Genomic DNA, 17,215 nt, shown 5'->3' on the forward strand with positions numbered 1-17,215 from the left:
GTTCCAAACTAAATTCTGCATGTATTACAACAGCATGGCTCCATAATAAAAGAGGTTGGGTGCCTAACTGGCCAGCCTGCAGTCCAGACCTGTCACACATTGAAAACATTTGACGTATTATGAAATGAAAAATATGACAAAGGAGACAACAAACTGTTGAGCAATTGAAATCCTAAATCAAGCAAGAATGGGAATACATTTCACTTTCACAACCACAGCAAATGGGCTCCTCAGTTACCAAATCCTTACAGAGTATTGTTAAAAGAAGAGGTGATGCAACACAGTGATAAACATTCTACTGTCCCAACTTTGAAACGTGTTGTTGGCATCAAATGCAAACTAAATTGTTTTAGGGATAAATTATTTGCACATCAATGCATTCAGATTTTATTAGCATTTTATGTTTTTTGGGAACAGGACTGTACTTTGAACTACTACTTCTTTCAGGGGGTTATCGCTGGCTGCTCAGCCCTGACATTACAAATTACCAAACAGGCGTCTGGTATGTGAATGCATCTATGGTGAACTCAACTTGGATCAAGGGCCAGACTGTACTGATCACCACCTTCACAACCAAATGCATGTACTGGGACACCAAACAGCTGGCATGGAGTACAGCTGGCTGCTGGGTAAGCCTGCGGTTTGACAAGCTCTGTTTCTCATTTGTCCCCATCAGAGTACGAACAAGCCCCATAGGCAAGCGTCGGTTTGTGGGTTTGTGCCACAGCGTGAATGTGTTTGTCTGGCTCTAGGTTGGGATAGAGTCAACACCAGGGTTGACCTATTGTCGCTGTAGCCACCTGACAATGTTTGGGAGCTCCTTCTTTGTGATGCCCAACCGCGTGGACGTGTCCCTCACAGCTCAGTACTTTGCCACAGTGAAGCAGAACTACGTGGTGGTGGTACTGCTATCCATCTTCTTCAGCCTGTACCTGATCACTCTACTCTGGGCGTGCTATGCAGACAGGAGGGCCTTCGCCAGGGTGAGTCCATCAAGGCTTTTGTTGCTTGAGGACACAAAATTAGGGAATTTAATAAAGAAAATAAATTGCACACGAGGATTTAAACACACAGACACACACACACACACACAATATATACCTCATGCACATTAGCACACTATCTTACCAACACACACACGTATAGAAAGTTCTTTAACACTGGTCCAGTTTGTATGAGGTTCACACTTTTTATTGCTGCGTTAATATCATTCCCAGACACCATATATGCCAAATACAACTGTTTGCCAAGTTTTAATGCAATGGGTTCAATAGCCTGGGGAGAGTTTTTTGGGGGAGTGTGATGAAGCACTAACTACTACCCATTTTAACTATCAATAATGGAGAAGTTGAAAACACCGTCTCACACATCTCAGGACTTCCTGGCAGAGTGTGTATTAAATATGGGCTCGGCCTACAGGTAACCCTAGGCAACCTGTGCGCATAGTCACTCATACGCACACCTACACAAACACTGAAAACCCCTTTGTTCTGTTTTCACAGAGAAATGTGACTTTGCTGAAGGACAACCACCCGTGTGCCAGTTATAACTACCTTCTGAATATCCAGACTGGCAATAGGAAAGGGGCGAGTACCACTGCTAATGTAAGACAGGGTGGTAAAATGAATAGCTCATTAACTTATTTGGTAAAATAGCATGGGAGTGTTAATGTCAGCATATATGCTTACCGGAGTATAACTTGTGTTATTTAGGTAACAGTCCAGTTGATTGGCACAGAGGTCGAGAGTGAGCCCCACCTCTTAAATGACCCTGATAAACCTGTATTTGAAAGAGGGGGTGTGGACATGTTCTTGTTGACCACACCCTTCCCCCTAGGGGACCTGACAGGCATCCGGCTGTGCCTTGACAACTCTGGGGGCCAGCCCTCCTGGTAAGCACCAGGGCAGATGACACCATCTTCGCTGTAATTATTATTACCTTATTAAGTACTCTTGAGTGGCATGTTTAAACATAATATGTGACATTATGCACTCTTATTACGAATATTCAAGGACAACTAGGACCTATAAATACTGGGCTGTTAGTGCCGTTTAAGGGTGACATTATAAAGCTTTGGTCCCCTCGCCTTAGGAGAGCTGGTTGAGTTTCATCACAGTGACACTTTAAAATGTTATCCATGCCTCCTGTCCTAAAAGGCCACTCTGACTCAGTTTAATACCTGCCTTAAATACCATAATCAAAATATGCTCTTCTGGCAGAGACAGTTTAGAAAACTCTATCCCTATACTGAGGGAATAATAATTAGTTTCTTGAGTTTGATATTACATTTCCACCACCCAGGTATCTCAACAAGGTGACAATACAGGACCTTCAGACACATAAGGTTTGGCACTTCCTGTCTTCATCATGGCTCAGTTCTGACAGAGGGGAGGGGCTAACCAGGAAGACCCTCAACGCTGCCAAGAACAACGAGATCCGAAGCTTCAGGTGATGGTCTGACCAACACTTAAGTTACACCCCAAATACATGAGGCAAGACCAAACGTCTTGTCACGCGTCATGGTTGGCTCATTCTAAATCAATATAGTGCAAATGGCTTTTGTGATTATACATTGACTACAGTGCTAAAGTGCAGACTGTCAGTTTAAATGTGAGGGTATTTTCATCCATCTGCACTCCCCTGGTCATTTCTAATCCCAGGTGTTGTGGAATACAGAGCCCAAAAACATACTATTCTGTTCAAATACTTTTGGAGTTTCCTTACCTTATCCTTGTCCCAGTGTCCCATGACCTTTGCCTAGGTCATCACCTACAGTCCCACATTCCATGTTTCAGGAATATCTTCCAGAGCAGGACTTCCACAGGCTTCAGAGATGAGCACATCTGGGTGTCCATAGTGGACCCTCCCTGGCGAAGCCCCTTCACCCGGGCACAGAGGGTATCCTGCTGCATGAGCCTCCTACTCTGCACCATGGCCATCAACATTGCTTTCTGGAACATTCCCAAAGACACCCAGTCTCCAGTCATCTTCACCATTGGTAAGCATCCAACCATAGAAATACAGCATGATATTAGGTACATGCAATTTGACCTTGGATTGTGTAAAGACATGGGTGATTACATACATTACATTTTAGAGGCAGCAGCCTTATGTTTTAAGCCCCATTAAAGGCCCCATTAAAGGCCTCAGTGTTCACAGAGGTACTAATTATTTCAGAAGGAAGATGTCACCCTTTCAATTTAACCAGTTATTAAAGAACAGGAATCTTGCAAGAAATGGCAACCTACAGTATAATGGCAGCAACGTATCACATTACATACTGGAACTGAGTGTGATCAGATAAGGCAGACCCACTGCAGAACAACATAAAGACTGGGGGCGGTGGTGGGGAGAGGGAGAGAAACAAGTGTACAAATAGGATGAAGGAGCAAATGTATGAGCAGAACTGGTCAGTTAAGACATTCTGCCGTATTAAAGGCAGAAGTGTTGATAGCATCTCCTCTGAAACACCTCAAAGCTTTTCCATTTGAATTGGCTCCACATAAATCTTCAGGTGACGGTCAACAGATTCTTTCAACAGATACAGCTTCAGCTTCATTCTTTTAATTAACTATACTGCCTGGATAGACCTTTTTTTTTTACCCCAAGCCCTGTGATAAATATGGAGTTATGACATTCCGCAATAAGAACAATACAAAACAATTGACAGACACAGTATGATACAGTATATTTCAGCAATACAGCACAGTGGGTGTGGTATATAATGAATAACCATGTCTGGGGGCTCTTAGGCATATGGTAGAGTTATGTTATACTTGTGGTGTACGGTCTCATATATTTATCCAATCAACATTAAGGTTTTGAACCCTCCGGTTTATAATGAGGGACACATCGTCTGTTATTGTCTCTTGATTCTGTGACCTTCTGTGCTTCATCTCTCAGCTTCACTGAAGGTCACTTGGGACGAGATCATGGTGGGGGTGGAGAGTGGATTGCTCATGTTCCCCATCAATATCCTGATCATCACCATTTTTCGCAGCATAAAGCCAAACATCACCCAACCAAAGGAGAAGAGCCATGATATACAGGACCTGAAACCCCACACTGTTACCATGCCAACAATTCTTAAGGTCTTCTCTTTACATTTTTCAAGATGCAGTGTTGTTGCTGTGTTTTGATCCATACTTTGTCCATAGCCTTCAGACAGTCTCTTTATTTATTACTTTTAACGATGCCTTTCAAACCCCCAAGGACATACAGTCGTATTGGTTAGGAACCAATATGATTGGAACTAACAACTTTGTTTTAGTGTGTTTCATCCTTACTGTATGCCTGGGTTTTGCTTGCTCATCTAGGACACAGAGGAGATGTTGAATTTGCTCTGCAAAAGCCAGAGGAACAAAATACCTGAGATGAGGAAGAGGCTAGAAACATGTGATGACCTTTACTCAGCCTTCAACAGAGTGCACAGGGTTATTCAGCTCATGCAAGGTACAGACAGAGCAAACAAGGCATCCGCAATAGCTGCAATTACAACCACGTAACATCAGTTCATGTGGTTTTCCATGTCAGTGTTAATGTTCATTTTCTCTCCATGCTTCACTAGGGCTGAGCGAGAGTGACCCCCACTGGGTTTACTGCAGCCATTTTGTCCTGAACTGCCTTCAACATCTGTCCACGTGCCTGGAACAGCTGGACAGTAGTGCCTTCCCTACCCCAGAAGCCTCACAAAACATATTAAACACTGTCCATCTGCTGCTGAAGACGTCAGAGATGGTCTTCACCAGCCACATCGCTTACAGGTTGCAAAACCTACTTCACAGATGAGGAATATAAGTAACAGAATCAATAGATAGACTCTTTTTATTCATTTGTGTTTGTGCAGAAGCGATTTCTATCCTTTTGCCAAATAGCTAAGTATACTCTGTGCCTCCTTTCCTAGCCCTCCTCGAGTTGCTAAGGAGAAGAAAAGCTCAAGCTGCTGGCTGCCCTGGTGGTTTGTGTTTGTGGGCTGGTTCTTACTCGTGTCCATTAGTGTTGTGTCCACGTACTTCACCCTGATTTATGGCTTTTTGTATGGGAAGGAAAAATCCATCCAGTGGGCTTTCTCTCTGGCCTTGTCGCTCTTCCAGAGCATCTTCATCCTGCAGCCTCTTAAGGTAAGGGGGCCAGGCTATTCTGTCTTAGACACAGTTCCGGGAAGTTTGGTTCAGTCTGTCAGATTCTACCAGATAAATTAAATTCCCGCTTTTATCTTTTGGGTTAATTCTCAGGTGATTGGCTTGGCAATCTTCTTTGCATTCCTCCTCAAGCCAGTGGCAGTAGAAGAGAGTGAGGATTTAGAACTGCTCCTGAAAGGTAATATCCTCTACAACAGACAACCAACTGTACAGGATTCTAACAAAACAATTAGATTTTCCCTTACGAACAGTTTTACAAAAGCATAACTAATCTGAGTGTTAGAAAAAGTACTAGTGTTAAAAAACTGAAAACATGAACCCAACTTTATGTATAAATTAAGGGATTGATAGAGATTGGTTAAATATCTGGACTAGGAATACCACAGAGAGCTGAATAAGATAATGTCAGTGGCTGCTCTCACAGTCATATGACAAAGCCTCAAACTGAATTGGCTTCTGTCAAAGTTTTGAAACCTGTCTATTCTGCATAATTATATTTATTTAATGTACACTACCGTTCAAAGGTTTGGGTCACTTAGAAATGATCTTTTTTTTTTGTCCATTAAAATAACATCAGATTGATCAGAAATAAAGTGTTGACACTGTTAATGTTGTAAATTCCTTTTGTAGCTGTAGCTATAGGCGTTCAGAGGCCCATTATCAGCAACCATCAGTCCTGTGTTCCAATGGCACATTATTGTTTGCTAATCCAAGTTTATAATTTTAAAAGAAAAATTGAATCCTTAGAAAACCTTTTTACAGTTATGTTAGCACAGCTGAAAACTGTTTCTTATTAAAGAAGCAATAAAACTGTCCTTAGACTTGTTGAGTATCTGGAGCATCAGCAATTGTGGGTTCGATTACAGGCACTAAATGGCCAGAAACAACTTTCTTCGGAACTCATCAGTCTATTCTTATTCTGAAAAATGAAGGCTATTCGAAGCGAGAAATTGCCAAGAAATTGAAGATTTCATACAACGTTGTGTACTTCACAAAACAGTGCAAACTGGCTCTAACCAGAATAGAAGGAGTGGGAGGCACCGGTGAACAACTGAGCAAGAGGACAAATACGTTAGAGTGTCAAGTTTCAGAAACAGACAACTCACAGGTCTTCAACTAGCAGCTTCATTAAATAGTACCTGCAAAATACCAGTCTCAACGTCAACAGTGAAGGGGTGACTCTGAGATGCTGGCCTTCTAGGCAGAATTGCAAAAAAATACATATTGATTGATTGATCTGTCAAGCATGGTGAAGGCAATGTGATAGTCTGCTGTATTGTTTTTATAATAGAGTGGCCAGTCACCGGATCTCTACCCTATTAAGCTGTTGTGGGAGCAGCTTGACCGTATGGTACGTAAGTGACCATCAATCCAGCTTGGAGGTGCTTCAGAAAGCAAAGAGTTAAAACTCTACAGATTACCTCAACAAATTGAAAACCAGAAAAGGTCTTCAAGGCTGTAATTGCTGCAAATGGAGGATTCTTTCATGAAAGCAAAGTTTGAAGGACACAATTATTATTTCAATTAAAAAACATTATTTATAACCTTGTCAATAACTATATTTCCTATTAATTTTGCAATATTTTCTATTCAAAAAAATTGTATGTATGTTTTCATGGAAAACAAGGAAGTTTCTAAGTGACCCCAAACTTTTGAATGGTAGTGTATATGCTGGAATAGAGCTGTTTTCCTCTGAGGTGGATTAAGAAGGATAGTAACCTGTTTTAGTATGACACACAATGTCAGTGTGCCTATAAGTTTCAAAGGGATTTATATTCTATTGAGCTTCCCTTCTTAGATCTTGAAAAGAAAAGTTCTGACAAGAGGCCTGTCTTCTCTGTTTAACAGAACAACAGCAGAGGTGTAAATTGTACTCTGGTAGGGAAATACACTGAGGGAACCAATTTAGCTTGACATGCCGTCTCCAGAGGATTGACAGGGTTGGAATGCCAGATGCCCAACAGCTTACAGCATCTGCTCTGCTGCAATGACTTTCAATGTGGCACATTGAAAAAATGAGTTTGAAAATATATTAATATTTTATGGAATACTTGTTAATCATAAGAAACAATTATCCATAAGACATAATATGTATCAACTGAAACATTTCAGCAAAATGTAATATTTAGGAAGTATGCTATACCTGATTACCTTTCATTGTCGTTCATTGTACATTCATTTACACTCTGTATGAAATTACTCTGTTATATTTATTTGGTACCATACTGCTCATACATTTTTATTTTGCTTAGGTAAAACAATTTACTTTGTTTGAAAAATCCAATAATAATGTGTGTTTATTGGAATTAATGGACTAAATATTAAAGAAACAAAGCATGTCTTTGAGACAGATATTCCCAAGGTTAATATTCTAGGACTCCTGTGTCCCTCTTCCTTATCACAACATGTGTCATATGACGTGCTATGCAGAAAGTTTAGGATTTTTTTTAATATCCAGACTCATTTCCTCCTAGACAGACAGTAATTGTAGTTGTCTTAATGTCATGGTTGGGATTGTCTAACTCATGTTAGTGACTCTGATCCAGAGTCCCACTGAAATGTATGGAGTTAATGGACAGACCAGCAAAAGAACATGTGGAAGAACAATTCAAAGTAAGTGTAAACTCACTGGACAAAGACATCACACATACAGCGTCCTCCGGAATGACTGGTCAGTAAAGGATGATTGTACGTTGGTAGTGATAATAGCATTACGCTTGACCGTACTTCCTCCTCAGTCTGGACACCTGACCTGAGAGCGTTGGCATGTCAGGACTTTAACATGGAGTCGGATATGACACAGAGCTAATCTAATGAACAGACCTCTCCTCTCCCATCAGAAACCTCTGAGAGTCTTCTATTATAATTGCCTTTTTTCCCCTGTTAACAAAGTCTGCCCTCTGCTAGTTAGTGTGCTCAACACTGCTGCAAGACGAAGAATGTTTATCTCTAAGACAAAGAATATTTGATGAAAAAAATAACAATATAATACTAAGCCTTTATCCATAGGCGAAAAAGCAGCTTGTCCAACATATCATTTGTTCCCAGGGTCTTAAATTGATCATACATGAGATTGATAATGTGTTCATTCATGTTTAGAGTTGCCCTAGAACTGAGAACTGAACATGAGTGAATATGCAATCTATAATCGAACCTCAGCAATGGAACAGTATCGATGGAGGTTGTGAGATAAATCCAATTGCAACAACATGGTCAAAACGATAAGACAGACAATAAGCCATTTCCTAACAAATATCTGACCGATGTTACATTCAAGCCAATTTATTGTTTTGTATAATAGAGATTAAAAATCTATTCAAGTTCATGTAAACATTTTATTTGGTACAATCATGTGCGACTCAATAACACTAATGACTAATGAACATTTGGAAGGGGGAATATTAATATTCTGTGAACATACAACCTAAAAGTAAATGTATCTCAGTTTCCCTTAAGCACAGTAAAAATACATTTTGCCAAGAGCAAGGAGCGCTTCAGGGCTTTAATTTCTCCCTGGATGACTCATAGCATGCAAGCTTCTGCAGTTGTTTTTTCACTTCAGCTTTCATTGTTGCAATATTAAAACCTTTGACTAAAACCACTCTTCTTACATTGTTTGAACAAAGGGTTGTCAGCAGTAATTGTTTTAACCTCAAGTTGAATGTAAAACTTAAGTATTAAGAATAATTTTATTACTACAGAGTATAGTAATAATGACCCAATTGTCTTAGTATATGGCCTGGCTTCCTTTACCTTCCAGTTTTTGGCAACAGACAACCTTTTCTCAAAGGTACTGAAAAGGAGTGGTTAGAAAACCACTCCCAACCCCAGCATCACTTCACTTTCATCAGCTATGTAACTGTCATCCTTAATTTTGACAGCTGTATAACTGTCATCCTTAATTCCGACTGCTGTGTAACTGTCATCCTTAATTTCGACTGCTATATAACTGTCATCCTAAGGAGACCCAACTATAATTCTCCAGTGTGCAAACCTGTTTACAAGTATTTAGAACAACTCAAGGCATGTGTTAACTGTGAGAACTTATTTAATACTTACATACCCTTACTCTGAAACCACCAGACCTGGGTGACTCCTAGTTTTCTTCCTTCTCTTGCTCTATACTAGTGGACTATATAAGGATTACCGGGCCTGGTGTCTATCCCCAGCCTGGTATATATATCTCAGAAGGGGGTAGCAGCATGTATTGCCACCAGGGAGTTGGATGGAGCTGTCAGAAAAGCTCAGTGTCCTCCACAGTCAGATACTTGTTTATCAGTGGTACTGCCCAGTGACTCACCTGGCTGGGTCAGCTCTCTCATGCGGCTACAGAACCAGAGACAGCCTCCAGGACACGGTGCTTTGTTTTCTGACCATGAGTAAAACCGGAGTGACACGGATCCAAAGTTCTTTCTGGTGAGGCAAATCTTGGAAGATATCAGCACAGGGAGAATTGGAATTTCAAACGTATCCTCCACAGTAAAGACATCCCAAAGGTAACATTTCTACATGTGTACTTGTGTACTCAGGACAATAACATCAGCATTGGCCAAAGCCTTCCTCGTGGGATTTCATGGAGAATTTCAAAGCTACGAACAACAAGGGTCCAATAAACAGGAAGGTTATTATCAGCACAAATCATGGAAAACATTGTGAAACGGGGCTTTATTCTTAGTACTCATAAAAAAATCTATTTTCTTCAATTTACTGACGCTGAATGAAACTCTGTTCCCTTGGAGATGGATCCCTGAAGGCTGAAGAGACTAGTTTCCGTGGAGACACTCAACCCAGATAACCTGGTAAAATGTTGAATGGGGATGTTGAATGAGGCTTATTGAGTGGGTTGAGACATCCCACCAGTTTGTGTAACCCTTTACCTTCCTCAGTCAATGAGAAGGCATCAGCCAACAGCCACTGATCATGTAGTAGTTCACCCTCTAGTGGCCAAACTGTTACACTGCACCTACCAAGGTTACGGCATCACTGATTCTCTTGCCAAGATGACGTGACTCAACAGCATCCTCTACAGTATAGAAGTACAGAAATAATTACACACATTACAGGAAAATGATCCACTTTTAAAATTATATTTGAAGTGTTTCCTTTATTTAACCGTTGTTTTTGGTAAAAAGAAAACAAAAAAGGCTATTATATTTGCTAATCAACATCAGTATCAAACATTCTTCCAACAATCCTACATAATATCATAAGAGTAAGAACACAAGGCAAAGCAGTGAGCTTGTCACTGTAGTGTTTTCAAAGTTATTTTGTGGTATTTTATGATTTTATTTACAGAACAAAAAAAACAAAGGAGTGAGTGTGCTTAAATAGCAGTGGACTGAAATCGAACCCTTGCAGTATGTGTGTACCGAAGACAGCAGCTCAGACCGCTAGACCACCCTCGGCCACACAGTACAAACTAAAACTTATTTTGGATGGTGTAGTAGACAGTCCTTACTTCCATCCATCACCTATGCACCAAAACAATAAGGCTGGAGCAGCAACCCACTATTCCTTCCATCACCAACTTTCAATTATATTTTTATAAAAACAATTTAACAAAAACCAATTGACGTGGGTTATATGCATGTTGTGCACACAGTCGGAGAGGACAGTCACACACTGACAAACTTAAAATGGGAAGGCCTCTGATAAGATGGTAACTAAGGCGAATGCAGTAAGGTGCACGTAACCAACATCGTAAATTGGATACACACAACCAGCCCAAATCGGATCTTTTCTTAAACTGTAATTGTTCTTTTGATCAAACTGATTAGATCTGAAATAAGACAATGTGATTGCTCAAATGAGTGTAAAAACCCAACCCAAATGAGGCTGCCTGGGTGAACACAACCATACTGACTCACACTAGAAACCTGTCTTAAACAAAGACTGGGTTATATTACATTTTTGTTTATCCTATTATATTTTGATCAATTGTGTTTCTTTTAAAAATTGTGCTGTTCTGAGAGAAAGAAATCTGAATTAGGCTGGCTCATTCAAAGGGGAAGAACCCATTCAACTTTAAAGGAAATATTTACAACCCTAAGACTATTATTTCCGCATGGGTTATAATAAACAAATATGGAAAGTGCATGTCTGGGGTACAACAAAATCCTCTTCAAAACAAATTACATTTATTAAGAGAAAAGAAATATACAAATCAAAAAGATTATTTTCCTACTTTTTGTGAAACAAAGAAAACTAACAATCCAGTAAATAGCCTAACAATACATATTTCAATATCCCAGATTCAAAACCACAAGTCTGTCTCTCTTCACCCAATGTGGAGTCACAGATATGTTATAGAAAGGATTTCTGACGTCACTAAAATTTCAGAGCCAGGTCGAGAAATGGAGTGTGAAGACCCACAGGGACGGGGTCCAACAACCTTGAATATGTCCTAGCCCTGGGTACTTCCTGACACAAAGGAGTGCCACAAAACAGGTTTTTCTAGTATACGATTCAGTGACGAGCTGAAAACTGTCTCATGAAACCAGCCAAACTATTACGGTCCTGTATTACACCAATCTGTGTCTCACTATTACTAAAGACTATATTAATATCTACCACATAATGTCCCAAAATGTAAAAGGGTTAATTTTGACAAGCAGGGCATAAGCCTGAGGTCCATGCTGTATTGGAAATTCCATTACAGATTACATAGCGTAGCTACTATCAGGAAGGCCATTCAATATCCAAAGTCTTCATAAAAAGTTGATATATACTGTGTTTTGATTAGATCTAGTTGATATTACAATGCACTGTACAATGTATTGAAGATTTACCTCAGAATGACCTTCAGCTAGTGTACCAGAGTGACACGCCTTCGTTTCGAATGAGATACGGTAACGTTAACATCTGTAAAGACCACACAGTGACGAGAGTTTCACTGACAAAGAGAGTGCCAATCCATATCTTAACGACTTCCTGATATCCGTGGTGACCGTGACAACACCTGGGCCATGATGGTATGCTGGAGGACTAGGTCTTCTTTTTCAGCTCCTCAAAGCGCCGTGACAGGTCATCAAAGTCGATGTCATCGGAGCTGGCTGTATTTCCCCTGCCTCCCAAAGAGGAAGTGGGGAGCGTGTCAGGAACGGAGGGCAGCTCGGGGAGGGCGTTGTTGTCGTAGTGCTGGGGTGATGGTCCGGGGCCTGTAGAAAGAGGTTTGATCTGACATCACAGATTCAACCCGATGCAGCAAGCCAGCAAAACTGTCTTGGAGAATGGCGTGTAGGCAAACTTACCGATGACCTGGGATGGATCAGAAGGTTTAATACATAGATCATCAATCTGAAAAAGACAACCGTGTTTTAAGATCCTTAAAATGTTTAAGATGCATTGAAAGTCAGAGACAAACTGGGTTATATGTTAGTATGTGACTGGATATTCAGCTAGTGCATTCATGAAAAAACCCAACACCGCCAGGGTAAGAATGAGCAAAAAGCACAAGCAAATAATATAAACTTCTTATAAAATAATACAGCTTCCCTGGCACATCCACTAAAAACCACCTACTGAATATCATACTTCAATAATTCAAAGATGGCAGTATTCAATTCAGCACATGGTTAGTGATTAGTAGTCCACACCAGCTATGGTCCATAACCCCACTTCATCTCCTTATCCTATCCTTATCATATCCTTTCAGCATAGCCAGCGGTGACACAAGCAAACGATAATGAACTCGTCTTCCCTGAAAGGTGAACTGTCCGTCTGTCCATCAGTCTGGAGAAGCTGAACAGGGCAGGGGGTGGGGGGGGGGTCTGACACTTACAGACTCATAGGTGGGGGGGCAGCTGGGCAGCTCCGGGGGTTGCCCTCCTCTTGCTGGAGGCTGAGGGGGCTGGAAGTTATTAAAGGAGTCATAAGTGCCAACTGGGGGCCCGTTGAATCCGATGGGGCCAGGTGCCTGGAGAAACAAAATAACCACATTAATGAAACAAAACATCCCATTCCTATCAGCCTTAACTAACAAACTCATCAGACAAGAGTTAAGTGCCATTGAAGTGCTTGTCGGGGGGGATCTTACTGGTCCTCTTGGTGTGGGGTAGCTGAACGCCGGGGGGCCCATGGGCATGGGCATGGCTCCAGCGGTGAAGCCACCTCCTCCACCACCTCCACCGCCTGGCTTCTTGAAGTCTGAGTCCACGTCTATGAGGTCAGCCTCCTCTCCTTGACATGCTTCAGGCTACGGGGGGGGGGGGGGGGCACATTATCGAGTCAGGGGGGCACAGAGACGTACACAACCCCAGGGGAGTGCATTTAACTACAACCAGGCCCAGTGTCTCTGACATACAGACCAGTGGATAGTTACTTAAGTCAATACATTACGCACATTAATCTCTGACCATATACCTCTGGATACATTTATGTAACACAGAAATACAGTAAAACTGTAATATAAGCCCTGTTCTTGTACCTACCGAAAAGACTAACGTATGTGTCGTGCTGTTTATCCATTTGGGCCTTTTCGGAAAGCTCAAAATGTGCTTTCAGCAAGGACGAGAGAACAATACTTCCTTAGCTACAGTCCATTTACATCATTTTTATCTCCCATTCTTTTTTGTTCTGTGAAACTCGACACAGTGGTGGCCCACACTTCCCTTGATTTAGTTTGAGATGAGGAAATAACTATTCACTTGCAGGGTTGATATTACCAACAATTCAATGCAAACTGTAGTCACGTGTAACACATGTGGCCAGAAACCTAATCAAAATTTCTGATAATTAGACCTGATGTGATGGCATAAAACATAATTTAAAGGTGGAGGGCCAAAGGCTGTCTACTTGGTGTTTGGAGTCATTGACAGCTTTGTACGACAGGACTGATTGGGAACAAATGGTGAGCCAGCCTGAGATATTTCTAGTGACCCTGCTATTTTATGCTAAGCAGAGCTTGACAAATGCCTGTAGAGATAAGGGATTTCTTGTCCAGGACTTTGAGAGGCTTTTTTTTTTTTTAAGTTAACAGTAAAATTAGAGGGCCCATGGTTTTAGTGAGATACTCACCCTGACCATGGCGTCTGGCTCATAGGGGACATTGTAGTTCTTGGCAATCTCAATGAGATAGCGCTCCACCAGGATCTTAGGGGGAGCTTCCACACTCAGTTTGTGCATGAGCTATGGGAGAAAGAAAGACGAGCTAGATTTAGGTTCACAAAAACATCTCCATACATGTACATTTTGAAGCAGACCACTGGAAAGTTCATACCCTATCATTGACAGTTCCAATTTGGTTTGTCCTACAGAGCTTGCCGTATTCCTTGCTGTATTTAGCACACAGCTGATCAGACACCTGTTTGAAAAAAGACCAGTATCAATTATTATACAGCAGAAAGAGTATAGACGGCATTTAAAAACAAGTATGATTAGACTAAGCAACTACACACGCTCCCTCCGAGGTTAACACAGATGCAAATAACACACAACTTACAGTTTTGAGCTCGTTGACCTCAGACTGTAGACGGGGTGCTGCCCAGATGAGTGTGGATACAGCCTCCTGTAGGCCAGGGTCCAGCTCCCTGTCAGGACACACAGACATTTAGGCCATACTCAAACACCCATCATAGGGGCAGGGAGACTTTGTTGAATGGGGACAATTCTGCTTCTTTTTGTTGTCGTTTGTCCTCATTCAGGCTACTCGCATCATCTCTCCTCATCTCTAAACCCATTGGAGAAGTGCCAGTCAGAGTCCCTATGTGGGCACACTCACTTCATGGATTGAATGAGGCCAAAGCGAGCCAGCAGCAGGTCACAGTAAAGTTCCAGGATCTCCATGGCCTCAACCAGGTAGTCCTCTCTGATGATGTGCTCCACGCGGATCCTCGCTCGCTCATCCTTTCCTGATGATAGGTAGTCCGCAATCTCCTTTCGTGCCTTCTGAGCTAGCTCAGCTACAGAGACAGAAGAGCCATTCTGTTAGCGGTTCTACTAAAGACACAAAACGTCAATGAACAGAGAAGAGGCTACAGCTTTTCCTTCATGCGTGTGCGTAGGTTCCAGACTCACTTTTCTTTTTCTCCAAGAGTTTTAGGCGATTGATCACCAGTCGAAGATTGACCCGAAGTCTCTCTGCCTTGAATCCGCCGCCAAGCATGATGGCCAACTAAGGAAACAAAGGGACTGTTGTCTCTAAAAGAGAAAATGCTAATTGGCAAGTCTGACTATTTATTCGCCACTCCACCATGCTGTCATGACCCACCATATTTCTTCACCTATCTTTTGTTCATGGAACGATGAAGGAGAAGGGAGGAGAGTGAATGAGGGGAGGTTTCGATCCTAGTTAGTCACCCAGATCATGTGAGCAGGTTGATGACCACACCAGTAAGTAGGCTAATACAGCCAGGCACAGAATCTCACAAACAACTATATTATTAAGTACATTTTTGAGTTACTGAGTTGTGTGGTTGTCCAGCTATTTAGGATAAATGTATACACTATAACTCGCTCTGTACAGTCCTCAGCGAAAACACTCAAACGTAAACAGACAGACACTAATCTTATGTTAGCAGTACCCAGAGCACTAAACAATAACACTGCTGGCTAGCTAACTTTAGATAACATCGTATCCAGGAAGTACATACAGTACAGCATATTTTATGGCATTAAGAAAATCTATGTTCATTGCAAAATGTGAACGAAATAACTACCCAGATAGTTAACATAACATTGCTTGTTCATCCCAGGACAATAAAAAAAATACATTTGTAAGATTAGTTAACTCCTCAGACTGTACTATGGAGCTAGCTAGCTAACGTTAGCAATTAGCCTGCGAAACTATGCAGTGATGTTTCAACGCAAAACGCATTAGGCGCTCTAACGGACGTTAACTAACTATAAATATGTGTAGATCATTTCAATGTTACATTGACTGAATAAAATGTTGCCATTACCTGTCGCGATCGTCAGGTAAATAGCAATAACTTATTGAGTTGTTTTGGACTCAGTTCCGTAACTGCGATCCTTCCGTGGATGTTTTCGTATCCTTCCGTGAATGTTAAAAAAAAAAAAAGAAAAGGGGAAAAACACCCGGATGACTAGCAGACGTCATGGGAAAATACCTAAAGTGGGCGGTTCAGATAGATAATAGAACTGCTTTATATCGGTTGGTTCACGCCTGTTTACACCACCACTAGAAGGCAATGTTGACAGTAGAAGCGGTAAATTACCTATAGAACAGACACAATGGTTACACTGCAATACATGTTGTAAATGCATCTGTCGGTTAAGACAAAATGTAGTGAAATAAAAATAACGGACAAATCATTGTCTGGAATGAGAACTCATATTTGTTACTATGTATATATTTCATCTAAGTATAGCTAAAATCCAGATAAATTCTAAAACCTGGGCAGATATTTTTGAAGAGTTATTTTAAGCCGATGCCTCCATTGCACATACAACCAGTGACCAGTTTATTAGGTACACCAATCTAGTACCAAGTTAGATGCCTTTGCCTACTGAACAGCTTGTTACTTCAGGGTATGCATTCTACAAGATGTCAAAAAACGTCCCACAGGGATGTTGGTCCTTGACTCAATGTCATTATGTAGTTGCTGCAGATTGGAAGGCAGCACATTAAAGCTGTAAACAGTCTATTCCATTTCATCCCAATGATGCTCTATCGGGTTGAGGTCTGGGGACAGTGCAGGCTACTCCAGTAAGCTGAACTGGTATACATCAACACAGGGAATAATTTTCCAGTTTGATCATTTGTTTGTTCCAATATGCTGTTCTGCTCAAATACTTGGGGCCTGCTTATTACCATGACAGATTCTTGCTATTGACATTTAGCCTCTCTCAAGCTGTTATCACCTTAAGTACTCCTGTTTACTTTTTGTTTTCATTCAAAGCACTCTCTGTAATCCTACAAGGCAGTGAGGGAAACACTCTAGAGGATCCGACACATCTGGCCCCGGCCATCATACCACACTTGGTTGGTTGGGTCACTCGTTTTGGTAAGCCACAGGACTGTCTATAGTAACATCCATTGTTGCAAATGAGAATTTGTATCCAATATACTTGTGTATAACATTGTAGCATGGGTTTGATTCTTTGCCACTGCTTTT

The 17,215-nt window shown here is 41.3% G+C and overlaps 2 protein-coding genes and 1 long non-coding RNA gene across 5 annotated transcripts; 2 read left to right on the forward strand and 1 right to left on the reverse strand.

Moving 5' to 3' along the window:
- Positions 1–518: 518 nt before the first annotated feature.
- pkd1l3 (polycystic kidney disease 1-like 3) lies at positions 519–4,788 on the forward strand. The gene is made up of 9 exons (XM_034287321.1): positions 519–629; positions 753–983; positions 1,503–1,604; positions 1,713–1,891; positions 2,302–2,448; positions 2,796–2,998; positions 3,904–4,091; positions 4,317–4,452; positions 4,568–4,788. The coding sequence occupies exons 1-9, from the start codon at positions 519–521 to the stop codon at positions 4,786–4,788; spliced, it is 1,518 nt and encodes a 505-aa protein (XP_034143212.1).
- A 192-nt stretch (positions 4,789–4,980) lies between these two features.
- Positions 4,981–7,094, forward strand: LOC117595438. The gene is made up of 3 exons (XR_004576726.1): positions 4,981–5,120; positions 5,235–5,319; positions 6,990–7,094. It is a non-coding gene; the product is annotated as an uncharacterized LOC117595438 (long non-coding RNA).
- Positions 7,095–10,225: 3,131 nt separating this feature from the next.
- ist1 (IST1 factor associated with ESCRT-III) lies at positions 10,226–16,173 on the reverse strand. Of its 3 annotated transcripts, none has more exons than XM_010904848.5 (11): positions 16,040–16,156; positions 15,349–15,365; positions 15,156–15,252; positions 14,860–15,040; positions 14,581–14,668; positions 14,359–14,442; positions 14,157–14,267; positions 13,177–13,335; positions 12,922–13,056; positions 12,392–12,398; positions 10,226–12,298 (listed from the first exon to the last, which is right to left on the reverse strand). In XM_010904848.5, exons 2-11 carry the CDS (start codon positions 15,349–15,351, stop codon positions 12,126–12,128), a joined length of 1,038 nt encoding a protein of 345 aa, XP_010903150.2. In that variant the 5' UTR covers positions 15,352–15,365; positions 16,040–16,156; the 3' UTR covers positions 10,226–12,125. The 3 variants fall into 3 exon arrangements, with proteins under 3 accessions (XP_010903150.2, XP_010903147.2, XP_010903149.2); XM_010904845.4 differs by having other exon boundaries at positions 12,392–12,437; XM_010904847.4 differs by lacking the exon at positions 15,349–15,365 and having other exon boundaries at positions 12,392–12,437; positions 16,040–16,173.
- Positions 16,174–17,215: the final 1,042 nt, after the last annotated feature.

The sequence above is a fragment of the Esox lucius genome, chromosome 2, assembly GCF_011004845.1.
Source record: "Esox lucius isolate fEsoLuc1 chromosome 2, fEsoLuc1.pri, whole genome shotgun sequence".
Lineage (NCBI taxonomy): Eukaryota > Metazoa > Chordata > Actinopteri > Esociformes > Esocidae > Esox > Esox lucius.

Excerpts from the sequence above, each read along its gene's own strand:
- ist1 (XM_010904845.4), bottom strand. Across the intron at positions 15,041-15,155 it reads ACTCTTGGAGAAAAAGAAAA|CTGAGCTAGCTCAGAAGGCA; the intron begins GTGAGTCTGGAA and ends CTGTCTCTGTAG. Across the intron at positions 12,299-12,391 it reads TGATCCATCCCAGGTCATCG|GCCCCGGACCATCACCCCAG; the intron begins GTAAGTTTGCCT and ends CTCTTTCTACAG.
- pkd1l3 (XM_034287321.1), top strand. The coding sequence starts at position 519 with ATGGTGAACTCAACTTGGATCAAGGGCCAGACTGTACTGATCACCACC. Across the intron at positions 1,605-1,712 it reads GGGCGAGTACCACTGCTAAT|GTAACAGTCCAGTTGATTGG; the intron begins GTAAGACAGGGT and ends TGTGTTATTTAG. Across the intron at positions 2,999-3,903 it reads TCCAGTCATCTTCACCATTG|CTTCACTGAAGGTCACTTGG; the intron begins GTAAGCATCCAA and ends TTCATCTCTCAG.